This window comes from Microcaecilia unicolor, chromosome 10 (genome assembly GCF_901765095.1).
Source record: "Microcaecilia unicolor chromosome 10, aMicUni1.1, whole genome shotgun sequence".
Taxonomy (NCBI): Eukaryota; Metazoa; Chordata; class Amphibia; order Gymnophiona; family Siphonopidae; genus Microcaecilia; species Microcaecilia unicolor.
The window spans coordinates 31,043,269-31,065,236 of record NC_044040.1 but is presented as its reverse complement, the minus strand read 5'-3'; the positions used below and the strand labels follow the sequence as shown (position 1 = coordinate 31,065,236).

Below are 21,968 nucleotides of genomic sequence, written 5' to 3'. Positions count from 1 at the left end.
ACTTGGAATATAGTATCCGATTCTGGAGGCCGCATCTCCAAAATAATGTACAGAGAGAGGTGGTCTTTGATAGAGCTATGAAAATAGTGTAGAGCCTGCGCTAGAAACCCTATGACATGAGACTTAAGGTCTCAAATCCCTATGACATGAGTCTTGAGGTCTCAAATAAGTAAATGCAGGAGGAGGGAGGTGGGGGCATTTGATAAAGGCATTCAGATTCCTTAGTGGTATCAAAAATGTAAAAGTAATAAACCTTTTCAATGAAGAGGAAATTTTAGAGCAAGAGCATATGATATACATCTTCAGGGGAAACATTTCTTCACCAAAAGGTTGGTGGACGCAGGGAGCAGTCTCAGTGGAGGTCAAAGTGGTAAGGGAATTCAAGAAAGGATATAATAAGCACAAGGAATCCCTGGTTGGAAAGGTAGAGTTCAAAACAGATCTGTGGTCTGCTCTAAGGTGGAAAAAGTGTGCCGTGAAAATGGGTTCTACAGGCCTCATCTGTGGTCAGATTTTTCATTTGGTAAAATTCTGTTGCAAAAATCATGTTGCTTTTATTTATTTGTAAAATTTGTTATACCGCAAGGGTCACTAAGTAGCAATGTGGTTTACAAAAAATATGAACCAGATATAAACAGCAATCTGTAAAATACAGACAACAGAAACAAGCATAATAATGCAAGACACAGTAGGAGGGAAATGATATGTAGCACAACATTTACCTAAGACAAAATAGTGGAAACAAGCCAGAAAACAAAAGGACAAGTTGTAAAGTTAGAACCATACTGAGTAAACAACCATATTTTTAGTGTGGATTTAAACCTGATATAGGAGGGGCCAGACTGCAAAGTGATGGGCATTTGATTCTAGAGAAATTGAGTCACACGACTGAAAGCAGATGAACATGAAAAATTCAAAAAACAATTTCCTCGGAGATGGAACCATCAATAAACTAGAATCTGAAGAAAGCAGGGATCTTGAAGGTTTATAAGGTATGAGAAAGTTAAACAAATAGAAGGACGTCCAGAGAAAAAAAGATTTGTGTGCCAAAAGATTGGAAACAGGAAGTCTGCACAGGCTTAAAAATCCCATGCCGGGGCTCCATCGGCACGAGATCAGACGGGCTCATAGAATAGATCAATTTCTCTAAACCTCTTAACAGGTGAAGGTGAAAATGACGATAATGTGGCAACTAGAACAAGATTAACCAATAAAGGAGAAGAATTGGAGATTACAGACTGAAAAGGAAGTTGAGATAGCAAACACCTTTGGAGTAAGGATTTTTAGAGGCTTTATACCAAAGAGAAGGCTATCAACAAAATGTCTTGCTTGACAAATTATAATTTTGTCTAGTTTCAGGAAATAAAACTTGTTTTCAGGCACTGTTACTGTAGAGAACAAAGTGGATCTTGGAGTTTTTCAGATGGACAATTTTGCATTTAAATATCGACCATAAGAAATATCCCTTTCCCAGTTTTTTCACATAGTGCATCTTTGTGTGCATATTGAATGTTTGGAAGAAAAAATTTGCCTTTTTTGCAGGTGACACAAAGACATGCAACAGAGTGAACACCCTGAACAAGATAGACAATATGAGAAGCAATCTACAAAAACTGGAAAACTGGTTAAACGCTTGGCGGTAAAGTTTTAATATGAAGAAATGTAAAGTGATACATTTGGAAAGCAGAACTCCAAAGGAGCTGTATAAGATATGGAGAGACTGATACGCATGGACCGGAAAAGTAACCTTGGAGTGATAGTGTGTGATGAAAGTATGATAAAGCAGTAGACACAGCCAGAGAGGGGCATAATCATTGTACAGATCTTTGGTGAGTTTTTATCTGTTCAGTTTTAGAGGCTGTATCTTAGTAAAGGTATGAAGAGGATAGAAGCAGTCTAGAGAAAAACTACTAAAATAGTTAGGGTTTGGGCCAGAAGACATACACAAAAAGAGTGAAGGACCTTGTAGCGATAAACTGAATATATATGCTCTAACATTTAACTTTCAAAAAGGAAACTATGATAAAATGAGGAAAATAGCTAAAAAACAAAAATACCCTTAGAGGAGCAGCTGCAAAGGTCAAAAATTCACATCAGGCATGGATACTATTCAAAAATACTATTGTGGAAGCCCAGATCAGATATATTCCATGCATTAAAAAAGAAGGAAGGAAGACCAAATGACATCCAGCATGGTTTAAAAGTGAGGTGAAGGAAGCTATTGGAGCTTAAAAGAAAATCCTTCAGAAAATGGAGAAGGAGCCAACTGAAAATAATAGGAAACAGCATAAGGAATGGCAAGTCAAATGCAAAGCGCCAATAAGGAAAGCAAAGTGTTCCGTCATTGAAAAGATCAAAGAAACAAGCTTTTCATTCTTATTTGGTAAGATAATGGTTCAGTCAACTAGTTCATTGGATCTTTAGTGTCCACTGAAGTTGACACTTGTGGTGACGTGCAAAAGAAGTGAGCTAAGGAATGTGCTCTGCTCATGAGATTCTTGGTGATCTGTACGAGTGTGTCTGCTCTCAGAATTGGGATGAAAGCTTTTCCCACCTTTGCATTTATTAGGGCTTCAGTGTGTGGGAAGCTTCTTTCAGCAACTGAAATGCAAACAAATCTGGGGAGCTGTCATGTTGGCTGGCAGCATAGTTACCTTGGTAACCTGTCCAAAAGCTGATTGGTCAGTGAGAGACTTTATGATGTCAGACTCCTTTTGTGTGAGAAAGCATGATGGGAGCTGGCTTTTATTGTCTAGGATGATGATGATTAGTAAAGAAGGATTTGATTGACTTTCAAACTTTTCTGATGCACGGCATCATTCTGTTGGATATGATGACCCCAAAGTTTATTTTGGATTGTTTCTGATGAAACCCAGAAACTCCAGCCACAGAATCATTTGAGATGGAGTAGTCTCTTCAGGAGAAGAGCCTTTCACCAACCATTCATCTAGAGAAAGAAAAATGAAGATCTCCTTTCTTCAGAGGTGAGCAGCTACCATCACTAGACATTTTGTGAAAACTTCTGAGCAGCTGAGAGTATGAAAGTAAGGCCCAGATGTGAACAGTGTGCTCCGTGTAGTATGAAATGAGGAAGCTTCTTATGTAGCAGGTGAGTAAATTTAAATTTGTGGATCTTTGAAATCCAGAAAGCTTAACCAGTCTTTGTATCTTGAAGGGAAGACTGGTGCGGAGTAAATTCATCTTGAACATTCCTTAAAACAGAAATTTGTTCAGGTATTTTGGGTCCAACATTGATCTTTACATATGTCATATTTAGTATAAAGAATGTTTGTTTGTTTTTTTTAAATTATTTTTATTAGCATTTTCAGAAAAACACAAAAATCAAATTTACAACATCATCATAAGTTCAACAATTACAAACAGCTGCAGTGTTCCCCTTCCCCCCCCTTCCCCCCTCCCTCCTTCCAGACCGCTCACAGATCCTAAACCTTGCCCACCACTAGAAGTGCCCCTTCTTATCCCTATTACACCGTTAAACCCCTCCACTCCAAATATGAAGCCCATGTTTTAAGGAACCTCAACCTGCCTCCACGCTTTAAGGCTGTAAGTTTATCCATTAAACAGCAATAATCCACCTTCGCTAACACCTGATCCACCGTAGGTGTCGCAGTTTGCGTCCACAGTCTGGCTATTAATGTTAGAGCTGCGGTTACTATAAAGAATGTATGTTTTTTAATAAAACATTTTAATACTGCTTTCAGCAAATAGATGCTGCTTAGTGTCAACACATCACACATTAAAACATCTCAGTAGGCAGCATAAGGGTGTAAGTGGGGGTGGAACTTAGAGGCCGAAAGGAATAGTAGGAGTTATAAAATAAGGGTGTTTAATTTAAGGACAAATACATATGGAGTCAGAAAAGGTACAACATATATCACTCCTGTATTATTAATAGAGCTACATTAGTTATATGTTCATGAAAGAGTCTGGTTTGAGATATTTTTGTTGATACATCAAACATTGGAACAATGGATTCCAAATATCTATCAACCAGGTTGCGTATCGAAATCTGGCGATACTCACCTTTTAGCTATTCCATCAATTTAGAATACTCCCTTTGTGGAGATGAGAAAGTGTTCAATTAGTAAACTTGCTGAAGTCTAGGACTTGTAACTATTTGCTTTTAGCGTTTCCCATCTACAAAAGATACTCAGTTTAAAGCTTTTTTTTCCTCTTTCTTCTCAGCTGTCCATCACTGGAATAATCTCCTCTTAAGATATGTTCTATAAGTAATTTTTACTATTTTGAAAACCTTTGAAGACTTATCTGTTTTCTAAATTAAGTGAGATGTAATATTTTTATTTATTTATTGCACTTATATCCCACATTTTCCCACCTATTTGCAGGCTTAGTGTGGCTTACAAAGACCTGTTATGGCATCACCATTTCAGGGTACAAAAGATACAATTGGTGTTACAAAGATATCAAGGCTAACAAGACGATCTAATCAAGCAGATATAGAAAGACAGTCAAAATAAGGGAGGATATGCTGGTGTATTGTAGTTAATTATGGATTCTCGAGGTAGGCTTTGTTAAAGAGAGAAGTTATGTACTTTTTTTTTTCATATATATGCTTAACTACTGGTTGATAATATCATTTTGTTTTTATGACTGTGACTCACCTTGAATCTTGATTAAGAGAGTTTGCGAGTAATGTCCTTGATAACATAGTATAGCATATCATTGCGGGGCTAGAAGGATGGAATCATCTTCCTGGCTACCCAAACTTGATGACTGATACATCTGCCCTTAAGAAACAGTTTACGGCTTTTTTGTTTTTTAAATTTATGCAGGCTTATGGATCAAGTATTTAATATAGTTCATTTCATTTGTTGATGTTTTACAGGTTCATTTTTGCAGTGGAGTGGGTTGGGTTGCCAGACATATAACTATATATAGGATTGAGGTTATATTAAAAAAAATTATGTGCTGTATTTTTGTTTGATGTTTTTGATTTATATGTGTTTTGTTATACCCCCTGCCTAGGTATAGATGGGCTATAAATAAACAAAACTAAGTGTCATATGCACTGAGGAGCCAGGTGTGCTTGGCAGCCTGTGCATGGGACTGGAGACTGGGCAGGAGATTGGATATTTGTCCAGTGGCCACAGCAGTATTGCTGGCTATTTAGACTTATTAGAGCTTTGTGGTTAGGCATGAGAAATGTGGCAGTCGGTGGAGAGTAAGTTAGCTTCTTGAATGTTGCTTACTCAGGCTGTCCTAGAAAAACAGAAGTCTTGCAATTGGGCAGTCTGGGCAGACTCAATGGGTAAGGTGGTCTTTTACTGTGTTCCTGTGGAAGCAGTCTAATTTTTCTGAAGTGCTAAATACCTAGGAATTGCTACCATTGACTGTGCTGGCAAGTACACATGCATTTGCCTTCATCCATGTGATGAAGGGCTCTGTAGTTAGCACAGTGTTCAGAAAAATGCGTAGGAATTGTGAGCATCCCAACCTAGATGTCTGAGATGACTGAGAGATGAGAGAGCCTGCATTATTATATTAGCATCTGTACTGAGACTGTATGTATAAAAAAAATATTAAGTTTCTTGGAGTGTAATTCATATTTTTATAATACAGTGAGATGAAAGTAATATGGGTAGAAAGCACTTTCTCTTAAGCAAAATTATAGGAGAATGCTTGTTCAATATGTCAGGCAGTTGTGTGAGGAAAATGACATCTTTGGTGGCTTAGAAACAGCATTGGATGTTTGATCAGTACCGAACAGTGACTGGGTTCCACAACTGTCCAGAATGTGAAGGCATCCATAGTGCAGTGCAGTGGTCAAATGTCTCTCCACTCTTGTCACTGTAGAGGTTGACTGAATTTCAGTTTCAACTTTGATGCTGAACCTGGTCCAAAATCTGCATTCAACCTTATTTCAGTTTAAGCTGAAACCAAAACTTTTGGTCCTTTGCCCTGTGGTTCTCCTTACCTCACCCCACCCTTGTGCCTACTTACCACTCCTGGTGGTCTAGTGGCTTATAGTGGCAGAAGCAATCTGCAGTCACTACCATGTCAGTTCCAATCTCAAAATGGCTGCCACGACCCCCAGTGTCAATCTCGGCAACCATTTTGACTGCGGAGATGGCTTGGGCAGGAGTGACTGGAATTGTGCGTGTCCTTACAAGCCAGTAGATGGTAGGCCCAGGGGAGGGGAGCATGGCCTGCTCTATGGGTGGGTCTGAGAGCGGGGCTGCTTCTGTTCAGCTGGAGAAGAGGAAGGAGGGGGGGAGGGAGTGAGAGAGGGATGTTCCCATTCAGGGACTGGGCCATTTTCAGTTGCCCTCTATATCACTGGTTATGGTGCGTGTTCCCTTCCAGCTTTCTAGAGTTTTGCTTGCTCACACATCTGGATAGAATGAAATCTGAACCTCTCTGTTTTTCTTCCCTTATGTCTAGGAAAATTCCTCCTGCAGCAGATAGCCCTATGCCTTCGCCAGTGCCCCATGTCACCAGCCCATTTCCGGCATCAGTTTTGCATCCTTTCAGCAATCCTAACGCAGTGTATCTTCCTGCAACACCTGTCAGCTCAAGGATCACTCCTTCCTACATAATGACATCAGCGGTATTATCAAATGCAGCCTTCGCAACGACTTCGGATACAAACTCCATCATGTCGCATACCACAGCTTTCCCTCACATGGCAGCGACGCTAAATATCATGGACTCAACGTTCAAGGCACCCTCCTCGGCGTCTCCAGCACCAACGGTCACACCTTCATCATCCCTTAAGCCATCCAAAACAAAAACCAGCAAATCCTCAAAAGCCAAGGACCTGTCCTCCCGGACTGATGAGCCATTGAGCAACAAAAAGAAAAGGCCGTCGTCCTCATCTTCCTCATTGCCTTTGCAAACATCCTCCTCATCTTTGTTTTCAGGGTCCCACAAAAAGAACTGTGTCTTGAACCCAAACCTGACATTGAACTCCTATCAGGCTGCATCTTCCTATAACAGTATGTCTGTACACAATGCAAACAATGGAACAAGCCCACTCAGTGCCAAAATGGAGCCCTCAGGACGGACTTCCTTATCAAGCAGCTCAACAGACTCCATAAAACACATGAGCATGGTGGTAAGCAGTATTGACTCTAGTTTGTCGGTGTCCTCCCTTGCGCACCACCCGGGAGACCACACTCTTGCAGCACATAACGCAGTGACTTCGCTACCGATTTCCTTTGACAAATCAGAAGGAAAAAAGCGTAAAAACACAAGTTCCAGTAGCAAAGCCTGTAAAATCACTAAAATGCCTGGTATGAATAGTGTTCACAAAAAAAGCTCTGCCAACCTTATTTCTACTGTGCCAGATCCTCCAAACAGCGCCCTCTCACGGCAGGTAAGAGATTGAAACCAGTCGTTTTAATGGTGATCAGATATGATGTCCGTTGAATGGGGAATGAATTTCAGGAGAAGGCCCTGAGTCTATAAAATCAATTTTCATTTACCTTCTTTACCTTATGGTACTGAGGAACTACGATGTGACTGAATTCAACTCTTGATTTGTTTTTGGTTTTTCTTTAAATTCAGCAAGGTCTTTATTGAGAACAGTACAGCTAAAAGAGAACTCAGGCTCAATGCGGCTTACATGGGGCAATGGAGGGTTAAGTGACTTGCCCAGAGTCACAAGGAGCTGCCTGTGCCTGAAGTGGGAATCGATCTTAGTTCCTCAGTTCCCCAGGACCAAAGTCCATCACCCTAACCACTAGGCCACTCCTCCACTTCTCCAATTCAACCTCCAACGTGCTGTGATTGGGACCGTGGCTCCCTGGAGGTGGTCTACTAGGCAGACAAGCACTGACATCATGACAGCTGATTCCAAAGCAAGGGGAGGAGTACTCCCCCCCCCTGCCTCGGAATCATCTGTCACCCCCTGCGCTACGGCTCCCTCGACCCCCCCTTCCGTGAACCTGTCGACTCCTCCCCCCGGCCCACCGAAAACTGCCCCCCCCCCCCCGCCACCGTTGTGGACTACCTGTGCTGACGGGGGACCCAAACCCCCGACAGCCGAAGTGCTGTTGTGCCCTTCGCGTTGCTTCCTCAATCATCTTCTCTGCAAGTTTCTCTGTGTGTGACTGACGTCAGACGCACGCAGAGGAACTTCCAGAGAAGATGATTGAGGAAGCAACGCGAAGAGCACAACAGTACTTCAACTGTCGGGGGTTTGGGTCCCCAGTCAGCACAGGTAGTCCACAACGGCGGGGGGGGGGGAGGGGGGGGAGAAATTGCCTGCCTAGGGCCCGTTTCCTTGCCTTCAGAAACGGGCCTTTTTTACTAGTCCAATATAAATGACAGGATTTGAAAGCTCAGAGATTTCACATTTTAGTACGTACAGGGGAGGGGAGGGAGGTTTTATAAGAGAAAGCTTATGTCACAGAGATGCTAAGTGACCCAGCTCCTAGCTGGAGATTTTGGACAGTCCTGAATTTTTGATCACCCCAGCCTGATGTATAATGGGACTTGGCAGCACTGATTTCAATGGGCCAGATCAAGCAGCGCAAATCCCATACTGGTTTGGGATGTAAGTTCAAAACCAAGACTGACCAAAAAGTCTCCAGCCTGCAACTGGCTAACTAGGCATCTCTGCTGTCAAACTATGTCAAAGAAACAGAAGTCGTGTACAAATTCTCATACGCACACTTGGCACCTGCTCTGAAGGTATAAAAGTATGTGTCTCCCCTCATTGTGTACCCACATATTTTATAAAGCCTATCCCTTATTTCAGAAGTATGGATTGATCACAGCCCTCATTCCACTGTGTCTTTGAAATTATTTGTGGGAATCTCCTTTCATCAATTGAAAAAAGCAACAAAGCTGGAACTATGGTCCTGCTGGTTGGTAACATGGTTGCTGGTTGCTTGGCAACCTATTCAAAAGCTGATTGGTCAGTGAGAGACTTTGACCTCAGACTCTTTTAGGGAAGAAAGTATAAGAGATGGAAACTGGCTTTTATTGTGTAGGATGATGATAATTAGTAAAGATGGGTTTAATTGACTTTTTTTTTTAATCTTTTCCCAAATCACACCATTGTCCTGTTGGATCTTGCATTTCCTTGTTGGGTGGTGATGAGACTTTTCTCCAGCAAAAATTTCAGCTTAAAATTTTCCTAATTATTTGCAAGAGCAGGAATTTATCAGAATTATAGCAAAGAATGCCAGTAATTATGTACCTGAGATCCGTTTTGTCTCCTTCATGAGAATGTTATTCAGTGGACAGTGGTACATGTACAGTATAGTCCTGATCACCCAGGCTTCAGTTATCTGACATTCTGGATTAACTGATGGTTGGAAACTGGGCTCTGCGTTTTTCCTCCCCCATTGCACTCGACACCCAATGCTGGCGGACCCTAAACATGCAGCCCAAACAGAAACAGCCCTCCCTCCTGATCCCCAGCCCCCCTACCTGGATGCCTCTTACATAGTAACATAGTAGATGACGGCAGAAAAAGACCTGCACATTCCATCCAGTCTGCCCAACAAGATAAACTCATATGTGTATACCTTACCTTGATTTGTACCTGCCTTTTTCAGGGCACAGACCGTACAAGTCTGCCCAGCAGTATTTCCCGCCTCCCAACCACCAGTCCCGCCTCCCATCACCGGCTCTGACACAGACCGTATAAGTCTGCCCTCCTCTATCCTTACCTCCCAACCACCCACCTGTCAACCTGTAAGGCCCCCTGGGCCCACCTTAGAAGCCCTGGTGATCCAGGATCCAGTGGTGTAATCAGGGAAGAAGCACTCTCCATGTTCTCGTGCTCATTTCGGCAATGTTTTCAAAATGGCGCAACCTCTAGCCACAGACTTATGAGATCATACCCCTAGACCACTAGGGCTTATAAGGTAGGCCCAGGGAAGGGGGGGGATACAGGTAAATAGGTTGGTAGAGAAGCACTTTGGGAGGGAGGATCCTGGGGGGGAGGAGGGCTGCTTCTGGTTAGGTTGAATGTTTAGGACTGGCTGGCATTGTGTGCTGTGTGTGGCAGGAGGGTGGGAGGTCCAAGAAGGGAGCTGCTGATGCTTATTTTAGGGGTGGGGGGAGAGATATGCTGAGTTTTGTGGCAGTGGTGGGAGTTGGAAGGGAAATCACATGCAACATTTTAATATATAGTGGAATCCAAATTCTTAAGTTGTATGACAACCTGTCAGTCCCATTTTAAGTCAAATAATCAAGACTCCACCATATATGTAACTATAAAAAGAAAAATCACCCCACAGCATGAATAAAAATGTCCTTTTGAGAGTGAGCAGCTTAGCCATGCCTTCCATTAGAATTTTCTCTTGTGGCTGGAGGTAGAATACAACCCCTCATCAAATCCTGCTATAATTAATAACAAAGAACAAATTCGGGATTAAAAAATAATGAGCCAAGGATTCAGTTTTTCTCTGATGCCAAAAGATCATTCAGTTCAGATCTTCAAGTTGGACCTGTGTCAGCGGAGTGGCCTAAAGGAAGAAGCAGTAATCCTTTGCACTAAGAATGTCTCTCCAGGGCTGTGTGTGCCCAGCAAGGCCATGTTAATGGGTGGTTTGATCATTAGGAATGTAGATAGCTGCGTAGACAGCAGAATGGAGTTGACCACTGGGGCCATAGTTCAACCAATATTTTGCTTAAAACAGTATCAGCAGTTTGAGGGCGGGGCTAGAAATTGGTTGGTTTGGTTCTGTTCTTCCAACCCAAAAATGATGATGTTCTGCCCTCGGATAGCTAGGTGGCTGGTGGCATCAGGATAGCTTGGTGACTTGCTTGGTGTGAATTTCAGGTGATGAACTTCACACATCACCTAGATAGAATGTTAGGGAGGAGCTGCTGTTATATGGAACTTATGGGCACCAGTGACATAGAGTGTGGAATGAGAGGTTCTGGAAGCTGGCAATAATAATCAAAACTGAAATCCAGATCCTTCAGGGTAGCATTCTTCAATGTGGATGCGAGGAAGAGGGCTTTAAATTTGTTTAGGAAGAAGGAAACTTTTTGGAACGGGGAGCCTATTCCAAAAGAATGGTCTCCACCTTAACTAGGTTGGAACCAGGCTGTTGGTGCTAACCTTTAAAACAAAAAAAAAAAAACAGGCAGAGCAGCTTTTAAACTGGGATGGAGAAATAGTTTAGTGGTTAAAGCAGTGGGCTGAGAACCAGGATTCCAGTTCTGCTGACTTGTTAAGCCACTTTACTCTTGATTGCCTCAGGTGCAAAACTAGATTGTGAGCACGTTGGAGATAAGGAAATACTACTGTACCTGAATGTAGCTCACCTTGAGCTACCAATGAGAAGGTGTTAGCTAAATCAAAAAGCATTTTAAAAATCTGAACGTGGGAGCATGGTGACAAGATTACACATGGGGCTTGCTGTCAGTCAAATATAGATCCAGCATAAGTGCTTATCCCCACATACACATGCTTCATCTGGACTTAATCATAAAGCCATTGAAGGCATAAATTAGCTGAAGGGAAAGCTATACCTCTCTGATTGTGGCAGATCCGCATGGACTCCAGATTGAATCAGTGATTGCTTTCAGAGCCTTGACTTATAAAATAGTACACAACATGGTAGCCAAATTAAAACTATATATGGTGCGTTTGCTCATTATGTTCGTAAGAGGTGAATCTTTTGGAATAACCTCTTTGAAGAAGGTGAGATCCGCGAAACTGGAAAGACAAGCATCTTCATTGGTGATCCCGTAATGCTGAAATATAGTACCTCAGCAGATGTGGCTGGGAAACAAGTTAATGAACTTAAAGGCATACCCTCAAAACCTTCTTATTTTAATTGGATTTAATGACTGTGTTTTTGTGTGGGGGAGGGGTGTCTCTTTTTTGAACCCTTGAAGCCTATATTGTAAGTTGAACAGGAAGGTGAGTATTAGATTTGTATTTTATGATTAGATTATGATGTAACTGTGTTAGGGTTTGTTATTGGTTAGGAGTACAGATGTTTGTTTTTATTGCTTGGTTTTTGCTGTAATCGGTTACATTTGTAAGCCACCTTGATTGTGCTCAGAAATACAGCATATAAATAAATCATTTGGCTAGTAGATATAGGGCTAGAAAGCTTGAGTAGCACACCAAGGGGGGGGGTGCAAGGTATATCTATGAAAATTTAACGCAATGGGACCCTATTTGTCATGGGGAGAAAAAATATGTTGAATTTGAAAATGACTGGCACCCCTGCTCCTGTTCATTTGAAAAGTCCTCTTGAGGAAGCCCGATAGGTCAGGTGAAACCTCCCGCCAAGTCGAGATACAGTTTGCTGGCAATATTTGAATCTTGTATTGCCTGAAAATTTGGACTTTATATTGTGTGACAGCTTCTACTATTCTGGTGAGAAGATATCAATCAGCATTAAAGCTCCTGTGATAAGTTCAATGTGGCTCACATTGCAACAGAACAGATTGAAATTACATAGAACATTTTGTGACAAACTCAGATGGCATCATTTATACAATCAAAATACATGGAAAATATTGTGTTGACCAGAGTATAATGTGAGTGATCATGGATATTGCAATATATAGATTAGATATTGGATTGGTTGTCTCTGTCGTTGGTGGTCGATCTTATCAGTTGGGTTTTTAGCTGTTTGTGAAATGCAAGGGTAATCCTCAATGTCATGTAATTGTTTGGGTAGGGAGTTCCATCTCTTAGTGCATTGATAGGAGAATCCTGCAGTATGAACTGCTTTATATTTAATTTTGTTACATTGAGGGAAGAATAAGTTAAGGTCTCTGGAGATTTTCTTATTGTTGTGTACTGGCAATTCTATGAGGTTCTGCATATAGGATGGAGCTAAACCGTGTATTGGTAAATGAATATATATAATTTGAATGGTTCAAATGATAATTGCTATTCCTAGGATCTTCATAGTGGATTCCAATGGATAGGTTGTGATGTCGATAGTGAAAGTTTTTGAACTTATTGGGTTTGTAGGGATTTGTTATTAATAACTTGGTTTTCTCTCAAAGTTTTAGTTTGAAGTTGTTTGCCCATATTTCCATTAGGTTGAAACCGGTTTTGATTTTAGATATGATTTCTTCAGAGTCATTAACAAAAGGGATATAAATTGTGACACCATCTGCATACATAAAAGAATGGAATCCATTTGATTCAAGTATGTTACCTAAAGGTGTCGTCATGATATTACATAGGATGGGAGGGGGGGGGGGGGGATTTGGAATGATCTCCTCAGCAAGCTTCACAGGGAGACAGACTTGAAGAGGTTTAGGAAGGGGGTTGAAACATAATCTGTTCTGTTGTGTATTCGGGGATGTGTTGGAAAGGTAGGTTTGGGAGGGGCTTGGGGATAGGGGGTGACGATGTCTTCAGGTTTCGGATATAGGAGTTTTGCTTGTTTGTACACCAAAAGTAGTGGTTTCTCAGATTCTGCGATCTAAATATATAAATAAATACATTTGAAATGAAGGTTTTCATGATAAAAACTAAAAACCAACTGATGGTCTGTTTCACCAGCCGAAGGTGAAACAAGACCGTCAGTTGTGCACCTTTCAAAGTGTTTATAGGTTATGGAGCTTTCAGATGTGTTGCAAATGCGCAATTTATAGCTTTGAGTTGCTTAACTTTCCTATCGTGTATACTGTGGGGGTGGACAACCTTTATACAGAGAGGGTTGTGTGAATGTCAGTATTATTCCTAGCGCTCTGCAACATTATGTAGTGTGTGAACCAGAAGTGCAAAGAGCTCCATAGACCATCTATGATAAATAAGTAAAGATTGAACTAAAAACAATGGGTACAAACTGCTAGTGATGCTTCTGAAAATATTTGCAAAATATGGTATTTAAAATTGTCAAAATTCTGGTTAATGACGCTTTCTGTGTATACTTCCCATGGTCTCATGGCCACATAAAATTCAGTGGTGGGCTGCCACACCCATGCTCTATGCACATGTAATGGGATCACTGATCAGAGGAATATAATTTTATCCTGTCAGATGCAGGGGAGGGGGAGGGACTGTAGTCCACGAGAGGCAGTGTCTTGTACAGGATGTAGCTTCTGTACTAAAAGTACTATGTATGTAGGAATTGAATGCCTCTGCTCACTACTGCATCTCTTCATAGCCTAAAAACCAGAATTAATTTTGTAATATTCCATTGCATTGAAACCCTAAACTGTCATGCTCAGTCTTGACTGGCCGCTGCTTGTTCCCTCTGGCAGAATGGAGCAATCAGCAAGATGAATTTGAGTTTGGAAAGGCTTTCCCAACATTTCCTCTTGTTCCTAAGAAGGAAACTGCTTCCTCTCTAGTCACCAAAAGTGCCATAATCTCAGGAGGTTTGGATGCTGAGAGCTTACAGGCTTCGATTAAACCTTTTTGTACAGAGCTTTATACTAAACTAGTAAAAAAAAGGCCCGTTTCTGAAAGAAATGAAACGGGTGCTAGGATAATGATGATGTAATTACTACTACTACTTAGCATTTCTATAGCGCTACTAGGGTTACGCAGCACTGTACAAGTTAAAACATGGGAAAGGACCATCACCAAAAATCAGGGTATGTAATGAGTGTGTGTGTGAGACAGTATGAGTGCACTCCCTTCCACATCAATTCCCCCTTTTCCCATCAGTTGCAGGGACGGACAAATTTCAAGGGGGTGTCGGAGGTATAGTGACAGGGCAGTTGAGGACGTCCAAAATTTGGTCGTTTCTGTGACAGGGCAGTAGAGGACGTCCTTTTGGTTTTGGTTTTGTTTGTGGAATGAAGGTGGTGGTACCAAAGAGTCAATTTGTTAGGAAATAACGGCAAGCAGAAGCTTCCTGAAATAGCCTTTCTGTGTTCCCCCCCCCCCCCAATTCCTCCTCCTCTCCCACCCTATCCACTAATGCGACAATGTGTGGAGTCCAACTGTGGGGGTGGGGAGAAGAAGAGAGCATGTGTGTGTGTGTGTATATATATATATCTCCTATATAATAATTCTCACCTCTAATGTTCGGTCTCTGCCTGAGACCGTGGCCCCGTGGTCTGATTCCGGCAGTAGATCAGTGACGTCATCCACATCACACAGCCTCTTCTATCGCTTCTGTTTCTGCTGTTCGTGTGGTCCTGCTCTTGAGGGCGGGACCACATGAACAGCTGAAACAGAAGAGAAAGAAGAGGCTGTGTGAATGTCCCTACAGTGCAGGAGGGGAGTCCTGAAATGACAGGAGAGGGAAGGGGGGGTCATGACCAACACGGGGGGGGGGGGGGGGGGAAGGGGGTCATGAAACTACAGAGGGGGGTCCTGAAACGACACGGGGGAGGGGATTCCTGGAAATCAACTGGAAGGGTAGGGGCAGGTCCTGGAACTGGAAGTGGAGGGGGGTCCTGGATCAGGGGGTAGGAGGGGATGGGAAGAAGGGGGGAGGGGGGTCCTGGAACTCAGAGAGGGAGGGAGAGGCGGAGTGGGAAGGGGAGAGGGGGGATGGGAAGAAGTGGCAGGGGGGTCCTGGAACTCACGTGAAGAAGTGGGAGGGGTTTCAGGAACTCAGACAGGGGGGGGAAGGGGGTTCAGCAAACTCTTGGTCTCGCTGTGTCTCACATATGCACTCGCACACACTGTCATTCTGACACACACACACTCTCTCACAGACACAATCGCACCCAATCTCACTCTCTCTGACACACACACACATACTCTCGCACAGTCTCTCTCTCTCTCTCTCTCTCTCTCTCTCTCTCTCTCACACACACACACTCTTTCTCTCTCAAACATACACACTACGAGGAAAACCTTGCTAGCGCCTGTTTCCTTAAAAACTGAAACGGGCCTTTTTTACTAGTATATATATACCGTATATAGTGTGTTGAATGTGTTCATACAGTTTTATTGTATACTAGTAAAAAAGCCCCGTTTCTGATGCAAATGAAACGGGGGCTAGCAAGGTTTTCTTCTGTGTGCATGTGGGAGTGTGTGTGTCCCTGCCCTCTCTACCCTCCCCCCTCTGAGTCCTTCACTGTTAGAGAGAGCGCACTATTTGTGTTACAGAGAGAGCGAGGGCAGGGCAGACACTCATGGGGAAACCGGATATCTCTGTCCCTGCCCTCTACCCTCTCTCCCCTCCCCCCTCTGAGTCCTTCACTGTTACAGAGAGAGCGATTTGATTAAGTGCTTTGCTGTGTTTTCCTTCACTGTTTGTGTTACAGAGAGAGCGAGGGCGGGGCAGACACTCATGGGGAAACCGGATATCTCTCCCCCTTCACACTTCCGGCTGGAGGCTTCATAGAACGTTGGTGGAGCCTTTTATATAGAGAGATTTATTTATTTATTTAATATTTATACCCCACATTTTCCCGCTAGTTGCAGGCTGTGTATAAGTGGGAAATAGTTTTCTGTCTTTTTATTTCTTTGTTAATAGTTGTTGGTTGATCCTGGTATCTCACAAGAAAACTCTAAATAAGAGATTTGCATTCAGCACCATGATGGCAAAGAAGTGAGAGTACACAGCATTGTGGCTTTCCTTTTTTGGCTTGTTTGTCAAGCCGGCATTGATATGAATTGATTCGAATTTCCTAATCTACAATTCTTTCCTTCCATCATGGTGGTCAGTGCTCACCTCCTTTTTTTGATTTGGTTTTAGGCATTGCCTTTCAATTACTGCACAGTTCATGATGAACTCTTGGGTACCGAGCTGAGAGCTGAAGCCTGCATCTCAGCCTTTCATTCAGTTAGTACTGTGTGTCTACAGATAACAATGCTGAATATTTTAAATGTTCTGTTCTGATTGTTCTTTTCACAGATTGGAAAAAGTAGTAGCATAGCCTTGTCACAGTCTACTCCTTCAAGTACAACAAACCCTGTACACAATAGACAGGTAAGTGGACTCCTGATATCATAAGACTGTTTACAACTGTAAAATAAAAAATATATATATATTCTGGAAAATGGTGTGTGTGAGATCATTTCTGTCTGTCACAATAATGGTACAATTCCAGTAGCAGATTTCAAAAATGTGAAATACCCTTATAGTATTTTTAAGTTTTATGAGTTATACTAATTAACAAATAGTGTATTGATATCGAGTTTTAATTTTTTTTTTGTGCTTTAGATGCCTGTTGTATGTTATATCAATTTTGATTGTAACATACTTTGGTTTCATGACTTGTAAAGGCAGGATATCAAGTTAAATATTACTAATAATAAATACTGTACTTTAGTGCAAAAGACAAGTGTTTAAATAAATCATCCACAGAGATCATAAATTAAGTAGCCTTTTAAGCACAGTATTTCAGAAAATAGAATACATCCTAGCATGGTGAGGAAATAGAATGGGTGCATTCACCCAAAGCTGCTTAAATGAACCTGAATACCGTTTCTTGAAATGGTGCTTCTGTTCACTCTCACGTGCTTACTGCTGCTCTGCCTCCATGAAGCTGGATAACGCTTTTGTCTTGGTATTAAAACTGACCACTTCTTTGTTTTTGTTTTTTTCCTAATATTTTAGAAGACATCAAATCGAACCGGTAGGATACGGACTCTTCCATGACCAGAAGAGGGAACCAGCCTATATTCCTTAGCTCTCTGCTCTCTAAGGCTTTTTATTAGTTAACTTTTTATCTGCAAATGGATCTAATCTGTTACAGTTAACAAAACAACAAAAACAATCCTGTTAAGTGATTTGTCACTTGCATTATTTATCATGGCTTGGCGCTTTCTGTTTTCTTTGGTTAATTGCTTTCTAAACCTTCATCCTTACACTGCTCCTTTTGTTGTGTTAAATGGTGTGAAGACAGACATTCCAAAGCATATAATTTAATGCTTTGCTGAATATGTTTTTGCAGTTAAAGAACTACAGCGTTAAATATTTTTCTTCCCCTCCACTTTTTGTTTGTGTCCTTATAGGAAAAGGAATCCTATTCTTTCAAAGCGAGGCCCTAAGTGTGTTTTTGGCAAGTGGAGCACTGCAACTTTTAAGGGGTCTCTGCATTGCTAAAAGTCACTTTGAGAAAATGTGGTGTCATGTATGTCCTTTTCATTATAACTTCCAATTTATACCTGTACAGGTTTCATTTTGGCAGTAGAATCACTATTTTTGTTTTAAACCTCAGTTTCTGCTTATGTAAAACAAAATGCTTGACGCAGGCTTTATACCCCTACTCATAACTTCATCAGACAAATGAGCCAGTCCGATGTCATGAGTAGGGTAAATATTAGCCCGGGCTGAGGAATACATCTACACAAAGCAGTAGCTGAAGATGTAAAGAAATAGTTCTGACTAGAAGACTGGGCAGATATCAATCAGCTGGCCTGTAATTAGGTATGTGTCGAGATGTGCAAACTTTGTGCAAGTCAAACAATTGGCTATTTACTGGCAAAAATCTGCTTTAGATTTTCCTAGATCAGGCAATTTTATCACATATTCCCCCCACCCCCGTGCCTCTCAAGAGAAATCAGCAGATTTATTCAAAATTGAGACAAGTTACAACTCTGCTATCTTGAGTTTAGTTTTCACATCTTTGTGTGTGGAATGCAACCTCCAGATTTTCTTCAGGTGACTTTCAGCAGTGGACAGAGCTTTAAGAGCACCCTGCTGCTTCTTTGAACCCCTTGGGTGTGCATGGAGGTTTGAGAAGACTGGTTTGTATTAATAGATTTGCACTGACAGTGTTTCTTATAGGATTATAGAGGTGGTTGGTTGGTTGGTTTTTTTTTTTTTTTTTTTTAATAAAATGTAGATTTTATAATCAGGAGTTGATACTAGATACCCAGAGTATTAGTACAAAGAACTTAATTTTTATTTCTACAGTGTTAAAAGTGCACTTATATGCTGGTTTATTTACATCTTGGGGAGTGGCAAGACTGCAGCTAGAATGCAGAGAGATTGTTACTTTTTATAAGATGGCTTGTGGTAGATTTGTGAGACCTAAAAATTGTTTAAGCAATTATAAATAAGGTTAGACCCTTTGGAGGGTGGACATTGAGGCTATTCTTGCGGTAAGTTTTTATAGTGTTAATTTTGTAATAATTTATGTTTAACTATATTACTGCGCTGATCCAGGATACTTTCTGAAACAGTATGAAGCTTAGGAAAGTTTGAGCAATGTTTATATTTTTGGAAATGTTCTTTTAATTATGTTTTTATTGTACATTTCTTCAGATGGAAAGAAAAATTTGTACATATCTTTGTTATTTTTGCACAATTTTATTTTGTCTTGTTAAGTTTTTCAGGAGCTTATATGTTCCTTTTGTAATTTATTTTCAGGTGTAAAATTGCAGGAGCTTAAAAAAAAATTAAGATACTCAGTGAGAGGAACTCTATTCTGAATCCCTTCCTTCCCTCATCTCTTTTCTGTTTTTGCCTCACCTAAGTCTCTCACACTTGCACATGCTCACCCTTAACCCCCACTCCACACTCCAGAATTGACAACCTGTTGTCATCACTTCCAAGGAGGAAATAAATTATGATCGAAGGAGCAAGATAATAGTCTGAAAGATACATTAACTGTGTTAGTGTAATCCTTTCATTTTGAAGGCTGAATATTAAAACTATCTTTTGAATGCTTCTTTAATTTCCACCTTGGTTGGGATCTGACAGCATTTAAGCGTAAAAATGGATAAAGGAAGAAACCCACAAAATATGGTCTTGTCTTATTGTTTAGTTGGCTATTTTTATAAAATGGCCAGACAAAAATGAAACGAGAATAAGAATTCAATTAAAAGACGGGAGATTCTGAAATCTGGACCTGCCTATAATGCAGTATTAGTGTAGCATTCATACAGCGGTTCTGTTCTCCTGTCTGCCCTGAGATCTTGTAATCCCTTTCCGGCAATAGAGGCTGAAAAGCTTTTGTTGGTCCACATACGCAATGCAGAGGCCTGTTAGCCATAAAAGCAACTTGTATAACTTATGCCTTCTTTTGTATCGATGTAACAACTGTACATAGTGCTGATCGACCTTTGTAGAGAAAATCATTTCTACAGCACATTCTGTTGCTGGTTCTTGGTGAGGGGGAGAATTGTTTTCTATTTACACCTTATATTTTGTTATGCTCTTGGCCCATGGCACTTTAACAAAACTCTGTGGGTTTTGCATAGCTGGCCAGTCATGGGGATGTACTAATAACAGTTGTCGCACAGAAGAAAATTTGCACCTGCTCAATTGTGTTTTCCTACTACAAATTTTCAAACCTTTTTGCAGGCGACTTTTGAAGAAAGCATGTCCGATCATTCAAAACAATGCCATTACCTGTACAGTGGATTTCCTTTTCTACAATCCAGATTTTGTAACACTAAAGTAGTTTCATTCTTTGTCCCGCATCTTTATGTAATTAGCAGTATCCAATAAAATTCATTCCATGCTTTGTGATAATTGTAAGCAGAATAAATGTCTAAAGTAGGTGTAAATAGTAAATTCTATGGCTTACAGTTTAAAAGAAAAAAAAAGAAAATAATTGAACAACACGTATCTGATTGATACTGCCATGGTTCTGCACCTGGCCTGGAGATATTCTCTAGTAAGGGATGTATTTTTTTTTGGAGGGGGGGGGGGTTGGTTTTTTTTGTTTGTTTTTTTTGTAACATGGCTTTGTAAATAAAAATAATTTATATGTTTGTAAGAAAAGAAGCAGCGTGTGGTCTCCTTTTAATATTGGTGCACATTTGTGCTGTCTTTTTCTGACATGTGCATGATTTAGTAGTTTAGTTCTCTGCCTGACGTTCTTGATAATGTGTCATATGATATGGAAAAAGCAAATGGGGACTTCAGAAAAGCCATAGAGTCTTTGAAGATGGTCTGAATCACACTCAAGGCGAATTTGCTGGCACCATGCCACTGACAATTATCAAAATAAAAATGCACTGTCACATTGGTTTCAGTACAGTACTTTGCAAAAGTTTTCGCATGCCTCTACATTTTTTTAAAGTAAGAATAAGAAACCAAAAGGTCTTGAAACCATACATTTCAACATCCTTTTTCACAATGAACCGATTAGCTCATTTTCTAAGAATCCCCATAAGGCCCACAATAAATAAAACCAGAGCTTAGAGTGGAAGAGTAGCCTAGTTGTTAGTGCAGCGGACTTTGATCCTGGGGAACTGGGTTCGATACCCACTGCAGCTCCTTGTGACCTTGGCCAAAAACTTAGATTGTGAGCCCTCTAGGGACAGAGAAAGTACCTGCATATAATGTGTACAGCGCTACATACATCTAGTAGCGCTATGGAAATGATTAGTAGCTTCCCAGACACTTATCCAGTATGACCTCATTTTTGCCCCTGAAAATTCATAGGACCCAAATGATGATGAAAATAGCAGACCTCCTCACCCTTCTCCTCCCCATCAACTTCCATTTCTATCCTCTCCCCTCCTCCCCCCAATCCAAATCAGAAAAGCGACAGCAGCGGTGGTGCTAGCAGTAGCAGCAGTCAGTAAAATAATGCTGCCTCGGATCCTGCAGTTGCACTAGCCTGACCACAGACTAATTAGCCTGTTGTTCCCAACTTCTTTCTATCGTCCTCTTTTGTGGAGAGGGACCACACCTGCTGTTCTCCAATTCTCTAGAACTACCATTGACTCTAAACAAGCGTTGAAAAGTTCAGAGAGCAGAGTTGCCAGTATTTCCCTAAGTCCCTTCAATACCCTTCGAAGGATCCCATCCAGCATCATTGCTTTGTTTAGTTTACAGCATTAGTCTACTTTTAGTTTAGCTTGCTTTGTTTACTTTTAGTTTAGCTAGCTCCTTCACAAACATAGGGCCCTATTTATAATGTGCACTAGCCTTTTTAGCGAGTGCTAAAAATTAGTGTGTGCTAACCGTGTAAACGCCCACAGGAATATTATGGGTATCTACACGGTTAGCATGTGCTAAGAATGCTAACGCGCCTCTAGCACCTCTAAACAGGGCCCAAAGTCTTCTGAAATTCATGCAGTGTACCTTGTTTTTATTCCTGCATGCCTGTTTTTTTGCAATCCTACTCCCAGCCTTCATCTGTAAAAAGAGAACAGAAATATCTCCTCAGCTTCT

General features: G+C 41.1%; 1 protein-coding gene across 3 annotated transcripts in view; it reads left to right on the top strand.

Annotated features, from left to right (window-relative positions):
• The window catches only part of ATXN7L1 (ataxin 7 like 1), a 279,312-nt gene extending 260,651 nt beyond the window's left edge, over positions 1 to 18,661 (top strand). For all 3 annotated transcript variants that reach the window (XM_030216364.1, XM_030216362.1, XM_030216363.1), the window contains 3 exons: positions 6,424 to 7,357; positions 16,746 to 16,820; positions 17,451 to 18,661. In XM_030216364.1, the coding sequence (XP_030072224.1) occupies positions 6,424 to 7,357; positions 16,746 to 16,820; positions 17,451 to 17,492 (1,051 nt within the window). In that variant the 3' untranslated portion in view covers positions 17,493 to 18,661. The remainder of the gene's footprint in view (positions 1 to 6,423; positions 7,358 to 16,745; positions 16,821 to 17,450) is intronic.
• Positions 18,662 to 21,968: the final 3,307 nt, after the last annotated feature.